This window comes from Panicum hallii, chromosome 5, assembly GCF_002211085.1.
Source record: "Panicum hallii strain FIL2 chromosome 5, PHallii_v3.1, whole genome shotgun sequence".
NCBI classification, from domain to species: Eukaryota; Viridiplantae; Streptophyta; class Magnoliopsida; order Poales; family Poaceae; genus Panicum; species Panicum hallii.
In genome coordinates this window covers 53,543,284-53,566,730 of record NC_038046.1, presented here as the reverse complement: position 1 = coordinate 53,566,730, position 23,447 = coordinate 53,543,284, and the positions used below count along the sequence as shown (strand labels likewise).

Here is a 23,447-nt window from a genome sequence, read left to right as displayed (position 1 = left end):
CAACCAGACACCACAGAAGTGCTTGAAAAATCTACTGAGGAAGGTCACGTACTCCGATATTAAATATATGGTGTTATGGACAGCTTAATTAGTTTAAATCATATCATATATTTAAAACCGGAGTATTTTTCTTACAGATTTTTTAAATTCCGTATTTTATACCACTATTATTAATGAATTATTTCTTCTTTGCTGGTGGCCTGATGCCTGCCTTGTTCTGGTTGTGTAGCCTACGGAAAATTCATATCATGCCACTAAGGATGCACTTTTTTTATCATGCCCACTAAGGATGCATTTTAAGGATGCACCTTTTTATCATGCCCACTAAGGATGCATTTTTCTTTTGGAGAACACACCAAGTGCGGTATTTTCTATTAAGGAGTAAAACTTACAGAACAGCGGATTGAAGCTAGTTTAGCTGGTAAAATTTCTTATGGTAGAATTTGCATATCCGGATTCGAGTTATTAACTTGGTACGGGTTCTTACATTTTCCTGAAACTATTCTTGTAGTGGTAGATAGCGTGCCCGCTCACGGTGAGGCGTATATGCTAACTTGTCAATCTTGAGATCTGCTGGTTCAGATTCTTAGAGATGCTTATATAAGGGAGAGTGTGCATGCATGCATGTAAGCATTTGCATTTGTACTATATTTCGTAAACACACACACAACACAATTCAATATCCAAGTAAAAAAATATATTATACCTCAATGAACGGTTAAACTTGTTCCTCTTCGGTCCCATCAAAGGGGCCATGCATACTAAAAAAGAGAAATGGAAAAGAAAGATTACCAGGTCAAAAGTTAGTGGCATCACAATCATATAGTACCATTCGGTCCCATCAAAGGGCCCACGCGGACAAAAAAGAGAAACGGAGAAGAAAGACTACCGAGTTAAAAGTCAGTGGCATCACGATCATGTAATGCTAGTATACGCAGTTTTCTTGCACAAATAGTGATTGATTGCTCCCCCTGCTGCTACCTTGAGTAGTGACTTTATAGCTACTCAGTCATCTTTGCCCCCGTTCGTTGGCTTGCCGTTCTATGTAGCACGAACCTTCCTGCCATGGCGATGTCTGCTTCATCTCATTGCTCTACTACTTCCCTGCGAGCCTTCTCTGTATTATTATCTGTGTTTGCTGTTCTTGTTGCAGATGTAGGGGGACGGCATCATGTTCTCTGTCCTCCTTTCTCCTGCGGTGGTTTTAGCAACGTATCGTATCCCTTCCGTCGGCAAGGTGATCCACATGGGTGTGGTGTTCAATCGTACGAGCTGGTTTGCACAGAGACCAGCGCTACGATCCGCATCGGCAGTGGAACATACAACGTGCTTAGCATCAACTACACTCTTTCTCACTTCTGGGTTGTTGACACCAACTTGGGCATGGAAAACAGTTGCCCCCTTCCGCGGTGGGACTACAGAGATGATAATTATAACTACCATGGCAACTCACATCGCAGCATTGAGCTGTCCCACCCCGGTGATTGGCTGGCTATCTTTATGAATTGCTCGCAGGAAATAAAGTACAATGGTTCATTGGTCAAATGCCTGAGCACAGCAGATTCTTTCATCTATGTGTCAATAAGACCTTCCTACTCTGCCAGAGCTGATTATTTTGCGCCCTCGTGCGGTTTCCTGGCTATGACTCCTTGGGGTGGTCCAGAAATGCTGGTGTCTAGGAATGCAAGCTATCTAGATGATATTAATGCTTTTGAGGGATTAAGCTATCTAGATGTTATTAAGCTCATGAGGGAAGGATTTGCTCTTCGATTTCCTTATACGACTCTTGAGAACACCAGAGAGTGCCTCGTACGGTCGAAGAGGTGAGTATCTGATCATTACTCGAAGGGTAAAGGCGTTATTTGGTTCGTCCCAATGTAATTCCTTAATTTCTATGCTATGGCATGGTCTTGCAGTGAGTTCCGTTATGATTTCCTTAACAAGGGCACCAAGCATCGGACTGTGGACATTCTTACATTTGACTTTGATTTCTGGTGGTGCGTTGCTATGCAATTTATATCAGCTAATAATCGTGTGACATCTTTTCTCCTCAGCATCATCAGTGAAATATTAGCGGCTGCTATGTTGGTTCTCAAGTTTATTCATGGTACTCACTTCAGATCTCCATACATCATCGTCTTAGCTGCATCATTCTATTGAATTAACACATTCTCGCCAAAGCATTTCTTTTTTCATATACACAACCTTGGTTTCTGTGCAGTTCTTTGCAGGTACATATTGGTGCCTCTGGCAGTGTTTGCCTTCCTTGCCCATAGGTACTGGAAAACAAGAATAACCATCGATGCAGTCGAGAGGTTTCTACGAATGCAGCAAATGCTTGTAACAACGAGATACGCCTACACAGACATCATTGCGGTCACAGGCCATTTCAGAGAGAAGCTCGGCCAAGGAGGCTATGGCTCCGTATACAAGGGCGTGCTGCTGCCAGGCGGCGTTCCCATTGCGGTCAAGATGCTAGGCAGCTCCAGCTGCAACGGAGAAGACTTCATCAGCGAGGTCGCCACCATTGGCAAGATCCACCATGTTAATGTGGTGCGCCTCGTCGGGTTCTGCTCCGAGGAAACGGTCAGGGCACTCATCTACGAGTTCATGCCCCGGGGATCTCTCGACAGGTACATCTTCTCGTCGGAGAAGAGCTTCTCGTGGGACAAGCTCAATGAGATTGCCCTAGGCATCGCTAGAGGCATCAACTACCTGCACCAGGGGTGTGACATGCAGATCGTACACTTCGACATCAAGCCGCACAACATCCTTCTCGACAGCAACTTCATCCCGAAAGTTGCTGACTTTGGGCTCGCCAAGCTGTTCCCAAGGGATAACAGCTTCGTGCCACTGAGCGCCATGCGGGGAACGATCGGCTACATAGCTCCGGAGATGGTGTCACGGAGCTTCGGCGCCATATCCAGCAAGTCCGACGTGTACAGCTTCGGGATGCTGCTACTGGAGATGGCCGGAGGGCGCAGGAACGCTGACCCGGACGCCGGGAGCTCCAGCCAGGCGTACTACCCATCGCTGGTGTATGGCCAGCTGACTGGGGAGCAGGTTGGGGAGATCAGTGAAGATGTCGACATGCACGAGCTGGAGAAGAAGCTGTGCGTCGTTGGGCTCTGGTGCATCCAGATGAAGCCTCGTGATCGGCCGACGATGAGCGAGGTCATAGAGATGCTCGAAGGGGATGCGGACGCTCTGCAAATGCCCCCGAGGCCGTTCTTCTGTGACGAGGAGATGCTTCCTGAAGTGGCTTCGTACTCTCTGTCCTCCGAACTGAATGTGATAGAGGAGGAGGATGAGTGAAATACTTTGTTTCTGTATGTGTGTCTTAAATGTATGGAGACAGATGTCTGTCCGTTTGTAGATTGTCGTACTAAGCTCATGGTTGTCCGTGTGTGATACAGTGATTGTGTGGTTTCCTAAAAAGACCTCGAGAACACGTCGTTTTCTCTTGCCTCAGGAGTATATGGCAGCTATGCATAATCCACACATATTTATGCCAGCACTATCATGTAATGCTTTATCATTCCCCTGTATTATCCTCCTGAGGCAAGAGTTGCCGGTCTTCACCATGTACTACTCTTAATAAGAAACATATTGCATCAGATTTGAGTTCCAAAGTTCCAATTTAGCACTTCACTAAATTCCTAAAATTTAGTTGATATGATCTCTGCACCCTTCCATATGTGTGTACTACTCCTCTCTGCACATTCCAGCAAGGTGCTCATCTTGTCCTTTACACGGGTCAGGAACTCAGGATGCGCAGTCGAGGCGCCAGTTAAACAATCAGGACTTGTTGATCAGGTCACGCGAGTTCTGAAACGTGAGCGAATGCGTTGGGAAGAATTCTGACTGCAATTGAACACACAGCGCTCGAGCTACTGTCGAACGTGTAGCTACAGGCGTCTAGGCACATCGGATGAAGAGCACCGAGTCAGTGGTGGGTTCGCAAGTCTAGGCACCATCCCACCCTATTATTGCAGCACTTCTTTTCCTGATTGAACACCATGCACGTGTTGCCACAGCCTCCGGCGGCAGGTGGAATGAAAATTAGTATGTGACCCAGCGTGCACGGCATATGTGAATGCTACTATTCAGATGCAGCCACGTGGAGTCAGCTCAGCCTTAGTTGCTTTGACTGACCAGTGATGGCCTCAACAATGGGCTAAGACGTCTCATTTCAAGACATAACCTTGCGATCATGACGTCGTCGGTCATTATGGGTGGATTTTTTTTATGACTTGGCTACTGGACATTCTTGTAATCCAGCTAGATTACCAAATGTTTTAGAACGTACTTGGATGGATGCCAAAATATAGGCATGTCCAAATATGGGCAATACCAAAACGTGGGAGCCTATCTTTTTTTTTTACCAAAATCTTGGCAAGTTTAGAATAGCACTTAGTTAGGTGGGCTACTTTTTTTGGCCTTCAACCAAACAAGTGCCAAAATTTATGAGCTTGCCTATATTTTGATACGGCACATTTTGGAAGCGAACCAAACAAGATCTTAGTGACAAGATATGCATGCCATGCTTATCCTATGGAGAAAAGCGAGAAATTTAAGAAAATTATTGGCAATTGATCTTGAGGCGAGCATCTCCAGGCTCATGTGGTTAAGGCTGTGTGTGTCTATTTTATATGGAGATCTAGAGAAGTATGATGGATGTTGGATAAACTTTTTTATGTTTGCGAACTGCATGTTATAGAGAGAGAGGGTATTTTCATTCAGTTATGCTGCTGCAGGTAACACTGTCATGTCATATGGTCCCTGGACGAACCCCTGGAAGAAGCACTGGAGTTCAGTTTTAGGGCTTATCTGTATCTTCATATTGGTGGTCTGGAGACTGCCTTCACTTGGAATGGGATTGGCCCAACCAACTCGCAAGTCACAGGCAGGGGGCTATACAATTATCAGGGCAAGGCATGGAATCAGATCATTGATCAATAGATTCAGAAACAGTACGCAATCTCTATCATTGCCCTTCCTCTAGTATTTATCCCCCTACTTTGCTACCTTTCTCTAATGCCGATTCTCTCATAAAGTAACCGAACTTGAGTGACTATTGTACGCATCGGTTGTTATTTTTTTATACTTACATCGGTTGTTACTGACTGATCCATGGAGACGACTGCGGCTAACAGTCCCGTTTTACATTTGTAGATACCTGACCTTTGTTGTGAATATCGTCAACCCTTGTACTTCACAAATCGAGAAATGTTCACTTTCAAGCAGGAAATATGCTTGCTGTTCGCGATTAAAATAGATTTTTTTCCAACTTTGTGGATTCATTCATACAGGTGAACGAACAAACTCATCTGATGGTTAGCCGAAAGCATCATGACATGTGGATAGATTCTGCAGCATTTCTGAACTTTCCATTGCCCCAGTGGCCAGTGCGCATTCGCAGCACACGTACATCCACGGGTTCTGCTGCACTTCCAACTTCCAGGTCTGAGCCATGCACGGCATGGTGAAGCTTCGTCGGCGTGCTGGTTCTTCAGTTCTTCTTCGTTGAGCGGCGGCCGCCCCCACTAGCAGCGCTAGCTGACGAGCTTGCTGCTCGCCATGCGCTTCCCCCGATAGCACGCGCGCGGGCCGGTTATTCGGTTTGGTTTTGGTCGAAGAAACACAGCCCACTCACTATTTAAGGGAAGCCCAGCCCAACTCAGATATGGAGGTAGCAGGCCCATACTTTTACGGGGGAACCATCCCCTTCCGCACATGCATCCCGGCGGCTCCGGTGCCCCGGCCGTGGCGGCGATGGCGGGCGCTACTCGCAGTCGCAAGTGCGTCTGCGAGGGAGCGCGTCCCAGAAGTGGAAGAAGGAGGGGCGCAGACAGGCCGGCCCAACTCCCCTGCCTACCACCTCCTCCTCTGGCTCTGGCATCGCTCCGACACCTCCGCCACCCATTGCGGCCATCGCTAATCTTTTCCGAGCTCCACGCCCCCGCCACCATCCCTGTCCGGCTGCCATCTCCTACCGCTCCGGCGGGGGCCGCCCCCCGCCTCGCCTCCATCTTGACCGACCCCACCGCCTGTCCGGCAGCCTCCGACGATCCTCTCTAGGTTCGGCAACCCCGAACCCTAATCCCAGCGGCGCGAGGTCGCTGGAGCGACAGTAGGCCGCTGGTGGGCCTTCTGATTGCGGCGATCTGGATGGCCCTCTCAACCTCTGCACGCCGTCTGTCCTCATTGGACACCGCCATAGGGCCCATGTCGGGTGGCTCATCCAATCCAGCGCTGCCTTTTGGATGCCTTCCTTAAAAACAAAAGATAACAAAAAAAGGCTTTCCTAGCATTGCATTTCTTGTGCATATCGATATTATGCATATCAAGCTTCGTAAAGTGAAGTTGTAAAATGTAGGTATTGGAGGAAAGGTCGGAAACATTTGGGCATTCGTGCTTGATCTCCAGGGTTGAGGCTGGATCCACTATAACCAGAACAAATGGCCTATGATGGAGATCAATAGTAGCAGTATGGCCGTTGGATAACTTCATGTTTGCCAATTGCATAGAGATGGTTTTTTTTCATTCAGTGATTGTGCTGCAGCCGCTCTGTCATGCATGCCCGATGCATGCTAGGTAATTTTGATCGGCACAGATGATCATCATAATGCATTGCATCCCCATGTAGCCCTAAACACATCTGTTTGTTGAAGTTGTAAGCATCGAGCTTTTTGACCGCGAGAAACAGCCTGGATCCTCTTGATATGCTGTTTGACCATAAGCTCACTTTAACGTTTTTTTTATCAAAGTAACACGGTCCTCATGAGAGGCTTACCCTCTATGGGCTGAGCTTTGGTGGACTGCTTCCCCAGTCAACCGTGTACTAGTGCCTCAAGGCCCAATCGTTATTATTGCAAGGAGGCCCAGCCCACCTCAACTATAGAGAGCCTCAGCCCAAACTGTCGCGGGGAGACCATCCGTCCATCTCCATCTCCTTCCTTCTCCCAAGTCCCGTTGCACACGCATCCTGGCGGTGCCGGTGCTCCGACTGAGGCGGCGACGGCGGCGATCTGGACAATCTGCTCTCCTTGCATGTGCCGCCGCTGTGCTGTTCCACTGGAGGATCTCTGCTTCCCGTCCTCTCAGGCGCCCCCGGTACAAAGTCGGTCCTCACCGACCACCACCATAGGGGAAGGAGGCCGCCCTGCAGGGCGCCTCATCCATCGCCGCATCCCTTCTCTGCATTAATTTAGGTGAGTGTCTCTTGCCTTCCGGTTGCTCACTCTGGATGGCTTGTGCAATGAGGTGGTAGTTAATTCGTTGTGCAGCTGCATAGAGTCACTCGATACTGATAATCAAGGTTTGTAGTGGAGATGAATCCCCACAACAGCAAGGCCGTAACACTTTTGCGATACACGGAAAAGTAGTTCACGACTAGGACAAGAAACTTAATTTCAGTAGAAAATCCATGGCTGGAAACACTTTGGAGAATATGCAATACCACCCACTTATGTACTAGTACTACTTTTTTCCCTCTCTTTCCACTTCAGCATTTTGGAGATAAAAAAACCCAACTCCCAATTTGCTTTGAGCCTGTTCATATTAGCATTTTGATTATAACTTTCAGAAAAAGAAAACTGCTACAACAGATTTGTGTTACAATGGGAAACCAAACAAAAGAATTATAGTAACTTGGGAAAAAATAAAACAGATAATGGCTTTTCCTGGATACACATATCTGTGTCTAACCTAGGCTACTAACTTCTCACAGTTACCCCCATTTCACCTGGGGCCTGATAAATGTGAGGCTTGAGGTGGATCTGAGGAACCTGTATTTTCAGCAATACCAAACATTGTTTTACTTGTTGCGACAAAGTTATGATCAATTTTGCTTTCTGCGTTCATGTGACCTTCCAAGACTTTGATCACCTCAGACATTTGAGGCCTTCTTTTAGAATCAATTTGTAAACACCACATTGCAAGCCTCATCATCTCCAATACTTCTTGCTTGTGTACTTGCATGTCACTACTGTACTTGTCAATCAAATCTTCTAACTCATCACTCTTCACCTTTTCTTCTAGAAGGGTAATAAGATGGATGCTTTCTTCAGACCGCGAAGTGTCAAGATTCTTTCTACCGCTGATGATTTCCATGACCACAACGCCAAAGCTATATACATTGGCTTTTTCTGTGATTTGGGATGTCAACCACTCAGGAGCTAAATATCCAGGTGTGCCTCTCATTCTTGTAATCAGATCACTTGGCTCTTATCCCGATCAATGAGCTTACTTAATCCGAAATCAGAAATTTTAGCATTGAAGTTTTCATCTAAGAGGATGTTTTGTGGTTTGACGTCCAAGTGAGCAATCCTCTTCATGCACTCCTCATGTAGATAACATAGACCCTTAGCAATGTCTTTTAGGATCAGGTTTTGGCCCAATATCAGGATCAGGTTTTGTGTTTTAAAGATTCGAGAGATGTTTCAATTCGTCGAACTCTGAACATTTTCGCCTTCTATTTACGGTCTAAATTTGGGATATTTAATTTTTTGCCATCCTTACAGAGTGCCGGCATTCAAATGCCAGCTTTACAAATACTCTAACATATCTGCCACGGGAGAGAGAAGGATTCTTATATCTTTGCCAAATTTGCAGACGTGGCAAGCCAGCGTCGGGTGGCCAGCTTGGATAGATCATGCGAAATGACCTATTTGCCCTAGCCAGCCAGTCTACTTCCTCCCAACTCCCTCTCTCTATGAGAACTGGATCCCACTTGTCATCCCTAATCTCCCTCCCTCCCATCTACTTTGGGTAGCAACGCATGTCGCACGAACCGCAATGAGCTCCTCGCCGCCGTGGCACCATATCCTACCCATCTTCGCCGGTCGCGGGTGGTCGTGGTCGTCGTCTGAGGCAGAGGTGGTGGACCAGGAGGAGAGCAAGCGGTCCCGCGACTCGTAGAACACCACCTCCTCCCCACCGCCAACGCTCATCTCCGCGCCCGCATTGACAGCGGAGCCTAGGGGCGGATCGAATGGACACGACAAATATGTTACGTGGGGAATCGCTCAGTCGGCACATGTCGACGATGCGACGGCGAGGACCAGTGGCGGCGGCATCAGATCCACCATGAGCACGAGGCCCGCGACCAGTTCATGGTCAGATGGGCCAATAGCGACGGATCTTGCCCCGTGCCGCGGGCCTACCTCCGCTCTCTGCTGTGTCTGCGGGTATTAGTCCCTTGATGCCATTGGAGTGCAGGTACAGCCCCTGGAAGGGAGCTCAACGACCGCAGGTGCCAGGCTGCCGGAGAGCCCGGGGTCCTGTAGTGAGACGGCCTTGACGCAGTCGCAGGTGATGATGACAAAGGAACCGCCGGAGAGGGAGGGGGTTCTAGGAACCCAGGACCCGCCCGACAGGGTCATGTGCCCGCCAGAGCGCCGCGAGCGCACGGCCGTTCTCCTCATTGCACGCCGACACGGCAAGGAAAGAGATGAGCAGGAGCAGGTTCGGGAGAGGGGATGGTAAAACCGAAGAGCGACGCCGACAACGGAAGAGGGAGCTTTGAAGCGGCTACGGCTTCTTAAGAAACTTCAGCAGATGGGGGGACGGAGGTTAGGGATGACGAGTGGGACGTAGCTATCATAGGAAAGGAAGGTGTCTTAGTGTGGGCTCGCGTGGGTACATATGTCATTTCGCATGGCATATACACGGTGGCCGTCCGACGTGGCCTGCCACGTCTACAAATTTGGCAAAAATATAAGAATTTTTCTCTCTCCTATGGCAAATATGTTAAGGCATTTGTAAATATGGTAAGATATTTGTAAAACTGGCATTTGAATGTTGACACTTAGTAAGGATGGCAAAAAAAATAAAAATAAATATCCGCCAAACTCTCGATACATTTCTACATGGGCCCAACCGAGCCCATGGGCCATGCTCTCCTCGCGCTCATCACCAGCTCGCCACCACCTCGCGACCTTACCGCCACCGTCTCCGGCGCACCACCAAACCCGAGCGCTTCCTTCGCCGTACCCCACCCACCGGCGCTGCGGCGCGCCGGTCACGCGTTGCAGGGCGCCACCGCTTCCCGTTGATCGCAGTCGTAGCCCACCGAATGACAAATTCCAGTAAGCCCCTTACCGAAGCTCGGCGGCCGATCAGGAGTCTCACGTCTCCCCACCACCACCTCCGAATGCCGGAATGGCTCCGACCCTCGATGCTTCCACCTTGCGCTTCGATGAGGGCAACGTGCGGAAACTGGCGCAGATCTCCGAATCCGCCTCCTACTTGGTACTGACAGAGGTAACAATAACGCCCTTGCTCTTGCTTTTGCATTCCTAGATCTCAGGACAATTGTGTTACCTTGGAGTAGGGAATGAGCACGCACAATTTCATAGCCCCGGCATGATGATAATGCGCGGGCATATCACCAATTTCGATGAAATTCCAACCTGTGGGAAGGATATGTAGTAAAACCTTACTGAGGTTTGATTGCTTAACTGCCCTGCGGTCTGCATGATGATGCTTTTCTAATATTTTGGCTGCATTCTGAACCATGAACTGGTAAAGTAGAACACCTACTGAGGTTTGCAGGGACTTAGAGGAGTAACACACAATATTGAAGGGTGGAGAGAAATTATAGTAACAGCTTTTCTAGGCAACCTCAACAATTGAACCATGACACTGGAAATCAAATTCGATGTGATATGTTTCGAATTAAGTTATTACATAGCAAAGACTAACAAAGTCACCCTCATGTGACCTGATACAGTGGAATGATCCAAATACAGTGTATGCTACGTCTAAGCATTACTATGTTTAGTTGTTCACACGTGAAATCAAGCGTAACTCCTGACTCCTGACCATGCTTGCTAAATCAAGGTACTCCATGTTATAAACTTTCACAAAAAAAAGTCCTCCATGTTTTATGGCATATGATGGCTTTCAGACTAGATATACGGCTTAGGTGGTATATGTAGATTCTGCAACCTTCCTGTCAGCATGTTTACCACCTTTGTCATTGATGGACGGTTTTTGGGGTTCCACTGAATGCAGCAGAGTGCCACAATGGCCATCTGCTTCACCTTTTCTTTCTCCTCTTTTGTAATTTCCCTATTAAGTACCAGGTCTTGCCCAGTGATTACTCTCTCGTAGATCCACTGTGGGAGGTAAACCTCGTTTTGGTTCTCAATACCTGGGTCTGAGTTTCTTCTTCCGCTCAACATCTCTAACACCAGCATGCCGAAACTGTAAACATCTGACTTGTATGATATCCCACCAAAATTCCGAGAATATATCTCCGGGGCAATATATCCCATTGTGCCTCTTGCTGCAGTCAAGGTAACAATGCTTTGGTCCCTTGCACACAGCTTAGCAAGGCCAAAATCCGAAATTTTTGGATTGAAGCTGTAGTCTAGCAAGATGTTGTGAGGTTTGATGTCAAAATGGAGGATGCGCTGGTTGCATCCTTGATGCAGGTACTCCATTCCTCTAGCAATGCCTTTAGCAATCTCTAGCATTTTCTGAGGTACTAGAAGCTCTTGGGAAATACTGGAATCATGCAAGAATATATATATCTCTCCAATGACTCGTTAGGCATGAATTCGTAAATAAGCGCACGTCTTGTTCCTTCAGAGCAAAATCCCAGGAGGCGGACAATATTTGCATGGTGAATTTGCCCCATGGTTGCAACTTCGTTGATGAAATCTTCTCCCTCGCCTGTAGAGTTCTCTAACATCTTGACCGCCACTGGTACACCATTTGGTAGCTGTCCTTTGTAAACACTTCCAAATCCACCCTGGCCTACTTTTTCCTTGAACCGTCTTGCTATCTTCTTAACTTCAGAGAAAGTGTACCTTGTGGGTTTGGAGGTGCCATATGTCTTGAGAAACATTTCAACTTTCAAATGTATTGCTTCATTATATCTTTTCTTCAGTAAAAGATAGAGTGCAGTGGTCACTAGAACAATGAAGGTGGCTACCGATGTTGTAGCTGAATTAAAAGAAAATAAATGAGCAAACCGCACAATGAAAAGGAATAGCTATGTCCCATGGTCAAATTACTTGGTTGGAAAATAATATAGTGGTTATTATTGAACATTATAGCATAAAATTTGGGGTGTAGCAACAAAGAATTCAATCAGAAAGGTAAATTTTCAGTGGCAGCGTTACCTGCAATGAGTTTGACATTCGAACCTGTAGGTATGAAGAGTGAAAATTAGTCTTCCCGTGATTTGTTTTTACAAGAAAAATTAAAGCATTTCTAAAATGCTGCCTGCAACAGTGCACCTTTGCAGCTCTCACTTAATGGAGGTTGTTAACCTTTTGCAGTATCTATTGCAAGATTTTGACAATTCCTTTTTATAATCTAGTAAAAGTTATATATTATAGAAGTTTTTTACATAATAATGACATTATTTTCACCAATATGGATTTTTTACTTGCACATGCAGGTATATGGTATAAGAACTATTACTCCATCAGACACAAACTTCCATGATTAAGTCACTAACCAATTTACTGATGATTGCAGTTGTCTTTATACAAATGTATCTTATTTCTGTTTACCTTTTTCGACCATTACCATTATAATTCAACATTATCATCTGTTGCCTTGGTTGACTCTATAGCCTTATTGTGCTTCCAGAAGCTAGCCATTGGGCATTGGATGTCTCTAGTCTCTATAGAATCTACATTTACTGTAAGCTACCACAAAGATCTACCACGGAACACTAGCTAGTGACAGAGAAGAACCGATTGGACTTATTTGCAGTTGAATTTTGTAAAATAGTTTATCTGTATGCAAAAATCTGTATATTGTAGGTTAACGTGATGCAAAGTTCCTTTACAACATCAGATAGAAAAATAAGGAGGGTTAACATGATCTTACTGCACAGAAACAGAAGGCTCACAGTATAATTTTGTAAAACTATTCAGCCGTTAGTGGAAATCTTGTGGGAAGTGTGAGGGCATTTGATAAAGTAGAGATTCTAAGGCTAATACATGCTAAATGAAGATGCAGTTTGCTACAACTTAAAATGGAACACCACGACAGTATGGGATCTGGGCTAGGAAAACAATACCGTGATGCTGGCAGAATGCTTGTCCATGGTTTGAACTGAATCCACAATGTCGCCCTTCTTGTTCACACCTTTGACAGATGCTGGTAATGCTGCTGAGGCTCCAATTCAATGGTGTTTCACCTAAGTCGATTGCTCCTTTTGCCCTATCTTTGAAGAGTAGCTTGCCAAAGAATGTCCGAAACTTTGGACCATTTTTATCATAAGTGTAGGGTATTGGGATGGATTTTGCGACCACCTCACACCCTAAGGGAAGAGTAGACATATCTGTTTGAGATAGCACCAGATACCAGAACTGGCTTGCGTTGTTACTGAGGCTTAGGCAAGTGCTTGGACCAACTATACCTTCTTGATTTGTTGCTATAGAATCAATTGAGCAACCTACTAGTACTGAATCATAAAAATACCGCTGAATAGGTCTATACACATCAGTAGATTGATTTGTTGAGATGAGCTTCTGAAGCGGGCAGCTTGATGATGAGTACGCGAGTGGGATGACGTTCATGACAAGATGCCTGTAATATATTGCAGTCACTTTGCAGGAACCAAGAATTGGGTGATCTAGGATTGTGTCATGGCCAGAGCATGACAACTGCATCCCAGGTGCGCCACATGATCGAGGGTGGGTTGAAAGCCGAAACGGGAACCTGATCTCTGGCCCATGATGTTTGCTGCATCTATGTGATGGACAAGTTTTGTGGAAGTCTTCTTCTTCCCATGATTTGGCAGCAGAGGATGCATAGTTCAGAAGTGAAAGCAGCAGCGCTGAGAGAAGAAATTTATGCAAATCCATGGAGTGTATTTGGGGATGGAGGTGGGCGAAGAGAAGGTTTGCAAGTGATTCAGAATGAGCACATGTTTGCTTTAACCTCTTGGACGGATGGATGCCGTCCTTATCATGATAGCTGCTTGCTGGAATTCCTGCTGCCAATGGAACTTCAATTGCTGGGATAGTGACAGGGTTTCAGGAAACCAGTGATAATTTATTTGTTGTCACATCATACGAAAACTATTCTTATCAGTTACTTGGTATTGATGCATTCTTGACTAATATTTTCCATAGTCAAAGCACTACATGAGAGCTTTGAATTCTGATGGGTTTGTGATAGATGAGTAATTGGCGATGATTCTTTACGGCCATTGGGGGGAACTTACTGCCGTGTTTCAGTGGCTGAAGAGTTGGGTCGGCACCTGCGCAACCACGACGGCAGTGCACAACAAAAAGTGGTGGTTAAGACCATGACGGCAGCGTGCCAGCGTGTAGCTAGGATGAAGCAATTTCTGCAGCTCTTACATCTAACCCCTTCAACCTGGTGATTTGGTACTGGAATCTTTGCGCATCTATCTGCACAAACTGGTGATTTGGTACAGTACGAGCCACAGAATGTTGAAGAAGGTTCCATCGGCCCGGCTGGAAGCTGCTGATGAGACGATAGAGGACCTATGGCGAGGATTAGCTTGATTGTTGCTATATGTGATGGTCTGGTCACTACTGCCTAGCAGCCTATGGGATTGATGGCATGTGAAAGTTAGAAGACGACATCAGCAAATGGGAGTGAACCGGTGCAGTCTAGTCTAGCCGTCCAGGCCACGCAAAATGGGCCCAGGTCACAATTGCACCTCTCGGGTCAAGATGCGTGAGTATGACCCATTTGAGCACTTTGTAAGATGTATGATTTTTTTGCAAGTTAATGTATCTTCGTCTTATTATTATTAATGCCCTCCTATGGGTAAAATAAAAAATGAGTCCGCCTCCAAATCAGTTACTCCCTCCATTCTAAATTGTAAATCTTTTTAGTTTTCTAGACACATAGATTTTACTATACATCTATCTAGATATACACTATTATCTAAATACATAGTAAATATTATATATATAGTAAAGACAAAACGACTTACAATTTAAAATAGGAGAAGTAATTAAGACCTTCCTAATAAACATTTCTGAATTTTCCTAGTATTTTTCCCACTGTTTTTTGTTGGCCAGGACCAGGTCTGGAGCATGGCCAGCAGGGAACCTGTCTTGGCCAGCCAGTTCCGGGTTGAATAGTAATATGATTTTCCAAGTTTTGAATTCCAATAAGGTTTACGGTGATAGCTGAGTGACTGGTGTGGAGTATTACAGTTTAAAAGGGAAACTGATGCCGGGTTACGGTGGTTGCATTGCGTTGTGTGTAGTGCATCTTAATTAGTTCGCAGGAAACAACCAGACACCACAGAAGTGCTTGGAAAATCTACTGAGGAAGGTCACGTACTCCGATATTAAATATATGGTGTTATGGACAGCTTAATTAGTTTAGATCATATCATATATTTAAAACCGGAGTATTTTTCTTACAGATTTTTTAAATTGCGTATTTTATACCACTATTATTAATGAATTATTTCTTCTTTGCTGGTGGCCTGATGCCTGCCTTGTTCTGTAGCCTACGGAAAATTCATATCATGCCACTAAGGATGCATTTTTTTTGGAGAACACACCAAGTGCGTTATTTTCTATTAAGGAGTGAAACTTACAGAACATGCGGATTGAAGGTAGTTTAGCTGGTAAAATTTCTTATGGTAGAATTTGCATATCCGGGTTCGAGTTATTAACTTGGTACGGGTGCTTACATTTTCCTAAAACTATTCTTGTAGTGGTAGATAGCGTGCCCGCTCACGGTGAGGCGTATATGCTGACTTGTCAATCTCGAGATTTACTGGTTCAGATTCGTAGAGATGCTTGTATAAGTGAGAGTATGTGTGCATGCATGTAAATATCTGTATCTGTACTTTATTTCGTAAACACACGCAACATAATTCAATATCCAAGTAAAAAATTATATTATACCTCAATAAACGGTTAAACTTGTTCCTCTTCGGTCCCATCAAAGGGGCCATGCATACTAAAAAAGAGAAATGGAAGAAAGACTACCAAGTCAAAAGTCAGTGGCATCACAATCGTGCAGTGCCATTCGGTCCCATCAAAAGGTCCACGCGGACAAAAAGGAGAAACGGAGAAGAAAGAGTACCAAGTTAAAAGTCAATGGCATCACAATCATGTAATGCCAGTATACGCAGTTTTCTCGCACAAATAGTGATTGATTGCTCCCCCTGCTACTACCCTTGAGTAGTGACTTTATAGCTACTCAGTCATCTTTGCCCCCGTTCGTTGGCTTGCCGTTCTATGTAGCGCGAACCTTCCTGCCATGGCGATGTCTGCTTCATCTCATTGCTCTACTACTTCCCTGCGAGCCTTCTCTGTATTATTATCTGTGTTTGCTGCTCTTGTTGCAGATGTAGGGGGACGGCATCATGTTCTCTGTCCTCCTTTCTCCTGCGGTGGTTTTAGCAACGTATCGTATCCCTTCCGTCGGCAAGGTGATCCACATGGGTGTGGTGTTCAATCGTACGAGCTGGTTTGCACAGAGACCAGCGCTACGATCCGCATCGGCAGTGGAACATACAACGTGCTTAGCATCAACTACACTCTTTCTCACTTCTGGGTTGTTGACACCAACTTGGGCATGCAAAACAGTTGCCCCCTTCCGCGGTGGGATCACAGAGATGATTATTATTACTACTCATATCGCAGCATTGAGCTGGCCCCCGGTGGCAACTCACATCGCAGCATTGAGCTGGCCCACCCCGGTTATTGGGCTATCTTTATGAATTGTTCGCAGGAAATAAAGTACAGTGGTTCATCGGTCAAATGCCTGAGCACAGCAGATTCTTTCATCTATGTGTCAATAAGCCCTTCCTACTCTGTCCCAGCTGATTATTTTGCGCCCTCATGCGGTTTCCTGGCTAGGACTCCTTGGGGTGGTCCAGAAATGCTGGTGTCTAGGAATGCAAGCTATCTAGATGATAATGCTTTTGAGGGATTAAGCTATCTAGATGTTATTAAGGTCATGAGGGAAGGATTTGCTCTTCGATTTCCTTTTACGTATGGTAAGAACTTCAGAGAGTGCCTCGCATGGTCGACGAAGAGGTATCTGATCATTACTCGAAGGGTAAAGGCGTTTATTTGGTTCGTCCCAATGTAATTCCTTAATTTCTATGCTATGGCATGGTCTTGCAGTGACTTCTTTAACGAGGGCGCCAAGCATCGGACTTTGGACATTCTTACAGTTGACTTTGATTTCTGGGACTGCGTTGCTGAGCAATTTATATCAGCTAATCGTGTGACATCTTTTCTCCGCGACATCATCATCAGTGCAATATTACCTTATGCTACGTTGGTTCTCAAGTTTATTCATGGTACTCACTTCAGATCTCCATACATCATCGTCTTAGCTGCATCATTGTATTGAATTAACACATTCTCGCCAAAGCATTTCTTTTTTCATATACACAACCTTGGTTTCTGTGCAGTTCTTCGCAGGTACATATTGGTGCCTCTGGCAGTGTTTGCCTTCCTTGCCCATAGGTACTGGAAAACAAGAATAACCGTCGATGCAGTCGAGAGGTTTCTACGAATGCAGCAAATGCTTGTAACAACGAGATACGCCTACACAGACATCATTGCGGTCACAGGCCATTTCAGAGAGAAGCTCGGCCAAGGAGGCTATGGCTCCGTATACAAGGGCGTGCTGCTGCCAGGCGGCGTTCCCATTGCTGTCAAGATGCTAGGCAGCTCCAGCTGCAACGGAGAAGACTTCATCAGCGAGGTCGCCACCATTGGCAAGATCCACCATGTTAATGTGGTGCGCCTCGTCGGGTTCTGCTCCGAGGAAACGGTCAGGGCACTCATCTACGAGTTCATGCCCCGGGGATCTCTCGACAGGTACATCTTCTCGTCGGAGAAGAGCTTCTCGTGGGACAAGCTCAATGAGATTGCCCTAGGCATCGCTAGAGGCATCAACTACCTGCACCAGGGGTGTGACATGCAGATCGTACACTTCGACATCAAGCCGCACAACATCCTTCTCGACAGCAACTTCATCCCGAAAGTTGCTGACTTTGGGCTCGCCAAGCTGTTCCCAAGGGATAACAGCTTCGTGCCACTGAGCGCCATGCGGGGAACGATCGGCTACATAGCTCCGGAGATGGTGTCACGGAGCTTCGGCGCCATATCCAGCAAGTCCGACGTGTACAGCTTCGGGATGCTGCTACTGGAGATGGCCGGAGGGCGCAGGAACGCTGACCCGGACGCCGGGAGCTCCAGCCAGGCGTACTACCCATCGCTGGTGTATGGCCAGCTGACTGGGGAGCAGGTTGGGGAGATCAGTGAAGATGTCGACATGCACGAGCTGGAGAAGAAGCTGTGCGTCGTTGGGCTCTGGTGCATCCAGATGAAGCCTCGTGATCGGCCGACGATGAGCGAGGTCATAGAGATGCTCGAAGGGGATGCGGACGCTCTGCAAATGCCCCCGAGGCCGTTCTTCTGTGACGAGGAGATGCTTCCTGAAGTGGCTTCGTACTCTCTGTCCTCCGAACTGAATGTGATAGAGGAGGAGGATGAGTGAAATACTTTGTTTCTGTATGTGTGTCTTAAATGTATGGAGACAGATGTCTATCCGTTTGTAGATTGTCATACTAAGCTCATGGTTATCAGTGTGTGATACAGTGATTGTGTGGTTTCCTAAAAAGACCTCTGAGAACACGTTGTTTTCTCTTGCCTCAGGAGTATATGGCAGCTATGCATAATCCACACATATTTATGCCAGCACTATCATGTAATGCTTTATCATTCCCCTGTATTATCCTCCTGAGGCAAGAATTGCCGGTCTTCACCATGTACTACTCTTAACAAGAAACATACTGCATCAGATTTGAGTTCCAAAGTTCCAATTTAGCACTTCACTAAATTCCTAGAACTTGTTGACATGATCTCTGCACCCTTCCATATGTGTATACTACTCCTCTCTGCACATTCCAGTAAGGTGTTCATCTTATTCTTTACACGGGTCAGGAACTCAGGATGCGCAGTCGAAATGCCCTGTATCTTGCGAGGCGGCAGTTAAACAATCAGGACTTGTTGATCAGGTCACGCGAGTTCTGAAACGTGAGTGAATGCGTTGGGAAGAATTCTGACTGCAATTGAACATACAGTGCTCGAGCTACCGTCGAACGTGTAGCTACAGGCGTCTAGGCACATCGGATGAAGAGCACCGAGTCAGTGGTGGGTTCGCAAGTCTAGGCACCATCCCTATTATTGCAGCACTTCTTTTCCTGATTGAACACCATGCGCGTGTTGCCACAGCCTCCTGGCGGCAGGTGGAATGAAAATTAAGGCCTGTTTGGTGTGGCGCCTAGGACGCCACACCACGCCTAACTGGTGGCGGCCAAAACGGCCGCCGCACCCGCGGCAGAAAAAGTTAGGCGCGGTGCGGCAGGTGCGGCGGCCCTCCAAACAGGCCTTTAGTATGTGACCCAGCGTGCACGGCATATGTGAAAGCTACTATTCAGATGCAGCCACGTGGGGTCAGCTCAGCCTTAGTTGCTTTGACTGACCAGTGATGGCCTCAACTATGGGCCAAGACGTCTCATTCTAAGACATAACCTTGCGATCGTGACGTCGTCGGTCATTATGGGTCGATTCTTTTTCTATGACTTGGCTACCGGACATTCTTATAATCCAGCTAGATTACCAAATGTTTTAGGACGTACTTGGATGGATGCTAAAATATGGGCATGTCCAAATATGGGCAATACCAAAACGTGGGGGCCCATCTTTTTTTTTACCAAAATCTTGGCAAGTTTAGAATAGCACTTGGTTAGCTGGGCTACATTTTTGGCCTTCAACCAAATCGAGTGCCAAGATTTATGAGTTTCCCTACATGTCTGGCTAGTGCTTGCAGAGTTGAGCTATTTCTTCTGCCAGCTTTGTGCCAAGGAGTTATCTCGGACCGTGGTTGCAGACTTAGAAAGAATAGCACCAGTGTTGCTCTGTAAGTTGGAGAAGATCCTGCCATCCGGCTTCTTCAATCCGATGGAGCATATGATTTTGCACCTCCCGTATGAGGCACGAATGGGGGGCCCGTGCAGGGTCGTTGGTGCTATCCAATCAAGAGATGTCTAAAGGTGCTTCGAAAGAAATGTGGAAATAAAAGCAAAATTGAGGCTTCCATTGCAGAGGCATACATTCATGAAGAGATGTCCAACTTCACAACAACATACTATGGTAAGAACAGAACATGCTATATGTCATGCATGTACTTGCTTCGTTTTCTACATTAGGACGGCTTAATTTCATCTTCTAATATGTCATGCATGTACTTGCTGTCCTGTAGGTGACAACCTCCCTAGCGTGCATAATCCTCCCCCTCGTTACAATGCTAGCGAAAATGAATCAAACCTCAGCCTTTTGCAAGGGCAACTCGGTAGTGCAAGTGGTTCGACCACTAAGACATTGAGCCCTCAAGAGTGGCGTCAGATCATGCTATATGTGTTGACCAACCTTGAAGAGGTGGTGCCGTACATGAAGCGATTTCTTCGTGAGTTCTGGCGTCAATCAAGAGATCCTACCCAGCAGGAATGTGACACCCTTCTTAGACAGGGTGCGGGGAATGGATCGCCCACTTTCATTGCTTGGTTCAAACAACAGGTACCGTCCAATCTAGCTCGTACTTAGTTTGTCATTCGTAGTTGTTCTTACGTGCAAATAATATAATGATCTATCGTGCTTGAACTTGCAGGGTCATAGGATGAGTGCTGAGTTGAGACAGGTTGCCGATGGCTTTGACTATCTAATGGATATCGTTTTTGGACGAGAAGCCATGAGGCAAGTCGACCCAATCGAAAGACCACAAATTCTGGAGTTTTTACTCCCGGCCTTGATAATGTCGAGTATTATGGAAGAATTGAAGAAATATACGAACTCAGTTTTCATTGTTCCAAACCTCTCAATCTCGTCATATTCAAATGCCATTGGTTTGATCCAGAGGTAACGAGATGGACATATTCTAATCTTGGGCTAGTGGAGGTCCGACATGATTCCGTCTTACCAGGAGATGATGTCCATATTGTGGCCCAACAAGCCATACAAGTTTATTATCTCCCATATGCGTGCCAAACCAAGGAGCATCTTAAGGGTTGGTATGTTGTGTACAAGGTATCACCGCATGGCAAAGTACCTGTCCCAATCGATGAGGATTACAACTTGGACCCAAACACATATGACGGAGAGTTCTTTCAAGAAGAGGGGCTAGAAGGGCGATTTGAGATAGACTTAACCGAAGTGATCGGAACGGAAGTTGAAATGGTTGCTGATGAGGAGGAGGAGGAGGAGGAGGTGCAAAATGCGAAAGACTTACAAATGCTAGAAGCATTACATTTAGGCAATGTCAATGACGATAGTTATGCTTCGGATAATGCGGATTATGACATGGTTGATAGTGATGATGAGACTTATGATCCAGCTAATTCTGATGATGAAGATTACTTTTAATCAATGTAATACTATATTATTATGTAATTATGTTTTATTTATTTTGCATCTCTTTCTAAGTATGTCATGTTTATCTGTACTTATTGGTTTACTCTTCTTAATTTCAGGTGATTGAACAAAGATGGTGGGCGGTGGTTACTTGAGGAACGTACGGTCCCTTTACTCTAGGGCGAGGAGTGCCCCTGCACCGTGCGATGTAGCAGAGGGGTCATCACGGAGGGGAAAGGGGAGGAGGGGGAGGGGGAGCTCACAGGGGCCCTCGCAGGATGACACGGAGGAGGAGGCACAGTTGCCTACGCAGGATGAGGAGGTGCAGGAGAGGGACGAGGAGTCGCAGGAGGAGGACGAGGAGGCGCAGCACACCGCCTCTGGTTCCGCGGGCTCTGGTTCCGCAGCCTCTGGTGCGTCGAGAGTCTACTTGCGAGGTCCCTCGAGTCTCCCTCACCAACCAATACCTCGTGACAGGCGCCCGCTGATTACTCCCGATAAGGACAGGTAACTTTAAATGTTTTCACCACTTCTACATGTTATATGTTCAAATCTGGAAAAGAAACTAATGATTTTTCTTAATCACTTGTGCAGGGGCTGGAAGATTGTGCATGTGGCAGAACCAACCTGAATTACACTGGCTCAAGTACGTGAGTCCACATTTGAGGGCTTCAACGTGCTTTAAACGGTATAATCCCTTGGCCTGTCGGGTAACGTCCCGATGAACCACCGAATGCAGGATCAAACAAGGTACCTCGCACGAAGGCGAGTCCAGAGATACAATTGCCACCACATTTTACATCACAGGCAGGCATATATTGCATGAGTGTTTAAAAGTAACATCAGTTTCTTACTGATGGAAATTATTACAAAACAGTTTTAAGTCTCAAGTCATGGCAGCGGAGTTTAAACACGGGCACTATATACGTCACCAGTTCAGATATCATGCTAGCCCTGGCATGATATCACTCGGAGGGATCTGGATTGGCCAGGGATGGGTCCCATTCCACGGACCAACCATCAGGCAGAGGGTAAGGCCATGGCATAGGTAGAGCGGAGTCGTCAGGGGAAACACCTGAACAAAAAGGTCACATTGCAAGATTGAGTATACTAATACTCAGCAAGGCTTACCCGTTCATGGTATACTTAGCCATGTAACTAGACTTATGACGGCTTTTCGGGTTTTGGGTAAAGTTTTCAGCTGAAAAGCAACAAAGAGTATATCCTTAATTTCAACTTTTAGCTTTCAAGTTCTATGTGATTATTCATTCTAGATAAGCACCTATAGCTACTCAAGCATGGTAGAATTTTTAGCCAAACATCATCTTTGATAACTATAAAGTTGCTCTTGTTACTCTATGTGGTAAAGGGATCAAGCAGTCTCAATCTCACACGCTTGGAACATTCAACGATTGTTCCGAAGCAACCGTTTGCCTTTCATTCCGACTCGTGGATCAGATCCACCACAAGCGACTGCAGGACCATACACACATCCAATGTGCAGGACGTACGTCTGTAGAGCGACTACACGACCGTACTCCTGGTTGCCCAGCAACACGTATTCCCACACGTCGAAGCGAGTAACAGGAAAAACCAAATTACGAGTGGTGGGAGGTATGTCCACTCCTCGGGCCGATTGGTTACTAGGCTTACCGCTTACCATATTTCGCGGCATGTGGTTACTACTTTCAAATGCTTAACCACCGCTACCACACACTGCGACCTTATCAAATTCGCCAACACAGATGGGGTATCATTTCGACCATGATACTCCATATAAATCCCGTCTGTCATCCTTATAGTGATAACAGGCATGTAAACATTGCAACTCCTATATCGTGTGAGTGACCGGAAATCACCCGACTTCTACCGGTCCTATTAGCAGAGCGGCTATTCGAATTTAGGTGCTAGTGTTCAATACATTGGTCCCTAGGAAAATGTAACTAGGTTTCTCATACAATTCCTAAGAACGTAATGCATAGACAGATATAAATAATATAGATTGCAGTGTAAATAAAGTAGGGGTTATGTTCGGGGCTTGCCTTC

General features: G+C 46.1%; 3 protein-coding genes and 1 pseudogene across 4 annotated transcripts; 2 read left to right on the top strand and 2 right to left on the bottom strand.

Annotated features, from left to right (window-relative positions):
- Nucleotides 1–1,008: 1,008 nt before the first annotated feature.
- Nucleotides 1,009–3,584, top strand: LOC112893456 (rust resistance kinase Lr10-like). The gene is made up of 3 exons (XM_025960801.1): nt 1,009–1,823; nt 1,917–2,107; nt 2,222–3,584. Exons 1-3 carry the CDS (start codon nt 1,066–1,068, stop codon nt 3,313–3,315), a joined length of 2,043 nt encoding a protein of 680 aa, XP_025816586.1. The 5' UTR covers nt 1,009–1,065; the 3' UTR covers nt 3,316–3,584.
- A 4,069-nt stretch (nt 3,585–7,653) lies between these two features.
- LOC112893459 (G-type lectin S-receptor-like serine/threonine-protein kinase SD2-5) lies at nt 7,654–8,299 on the bottom strand. Its single transcript, XM_025960803.1, has one exon. The coding sequence runs from the start codon at nt 8,203–8,205 to the stop codon at nt 7,744–7,746; it is 462 nt and encodes a 153-aa protein (XP_025816588.1). The 5' UTR covers nt 8,206–8,299; the 3' UTR covers nt 7,654–7,743.
- A 2,343-nt stretch (nt 8,300–10,642) lies between these two features.
- LOC112893457 lies at nt 10,643–13,889 on the bottom strand (annotated as a pseudogene).
- A 2,219-nt stretch (nt 13,890–16,108) lies between these two features.
- On the top strand, nt 16,109–18,713 carry LOC112893455 (rust resistance kinase Lr10-like). 2 transcript variants are annotated; one of them, XM_025960800.1, is made up of 4 exons: nt 16,109–16,238; nt 16,319–17,012; nt 17,103–17,281; nt 17,396–18,713. In XM_025960800.1, exons 2-4 carry the CDS (start codon nt 16,549–16,551, stop codon nt 18,487–18,489), a joined length of 1,737 nt encoding a protein of 578 aa, XP_025816585.1. In that variant the 5' UTR covers nt 16,109–16,238; nt 16,319–16,548; the 3' UTR covers nt 18,490–18,713. The 2 variants fall into 2 exon arrangements, with proteins under 2 accessions (XP_025816585.1, XP_025816584.1); XM_025960799.1 differs by having other exon boundaries at nt 16,162–17,012.
- The last annotated feature ends 4,734 nt before the right edge of the window (nt 18,714–23,447 follow it).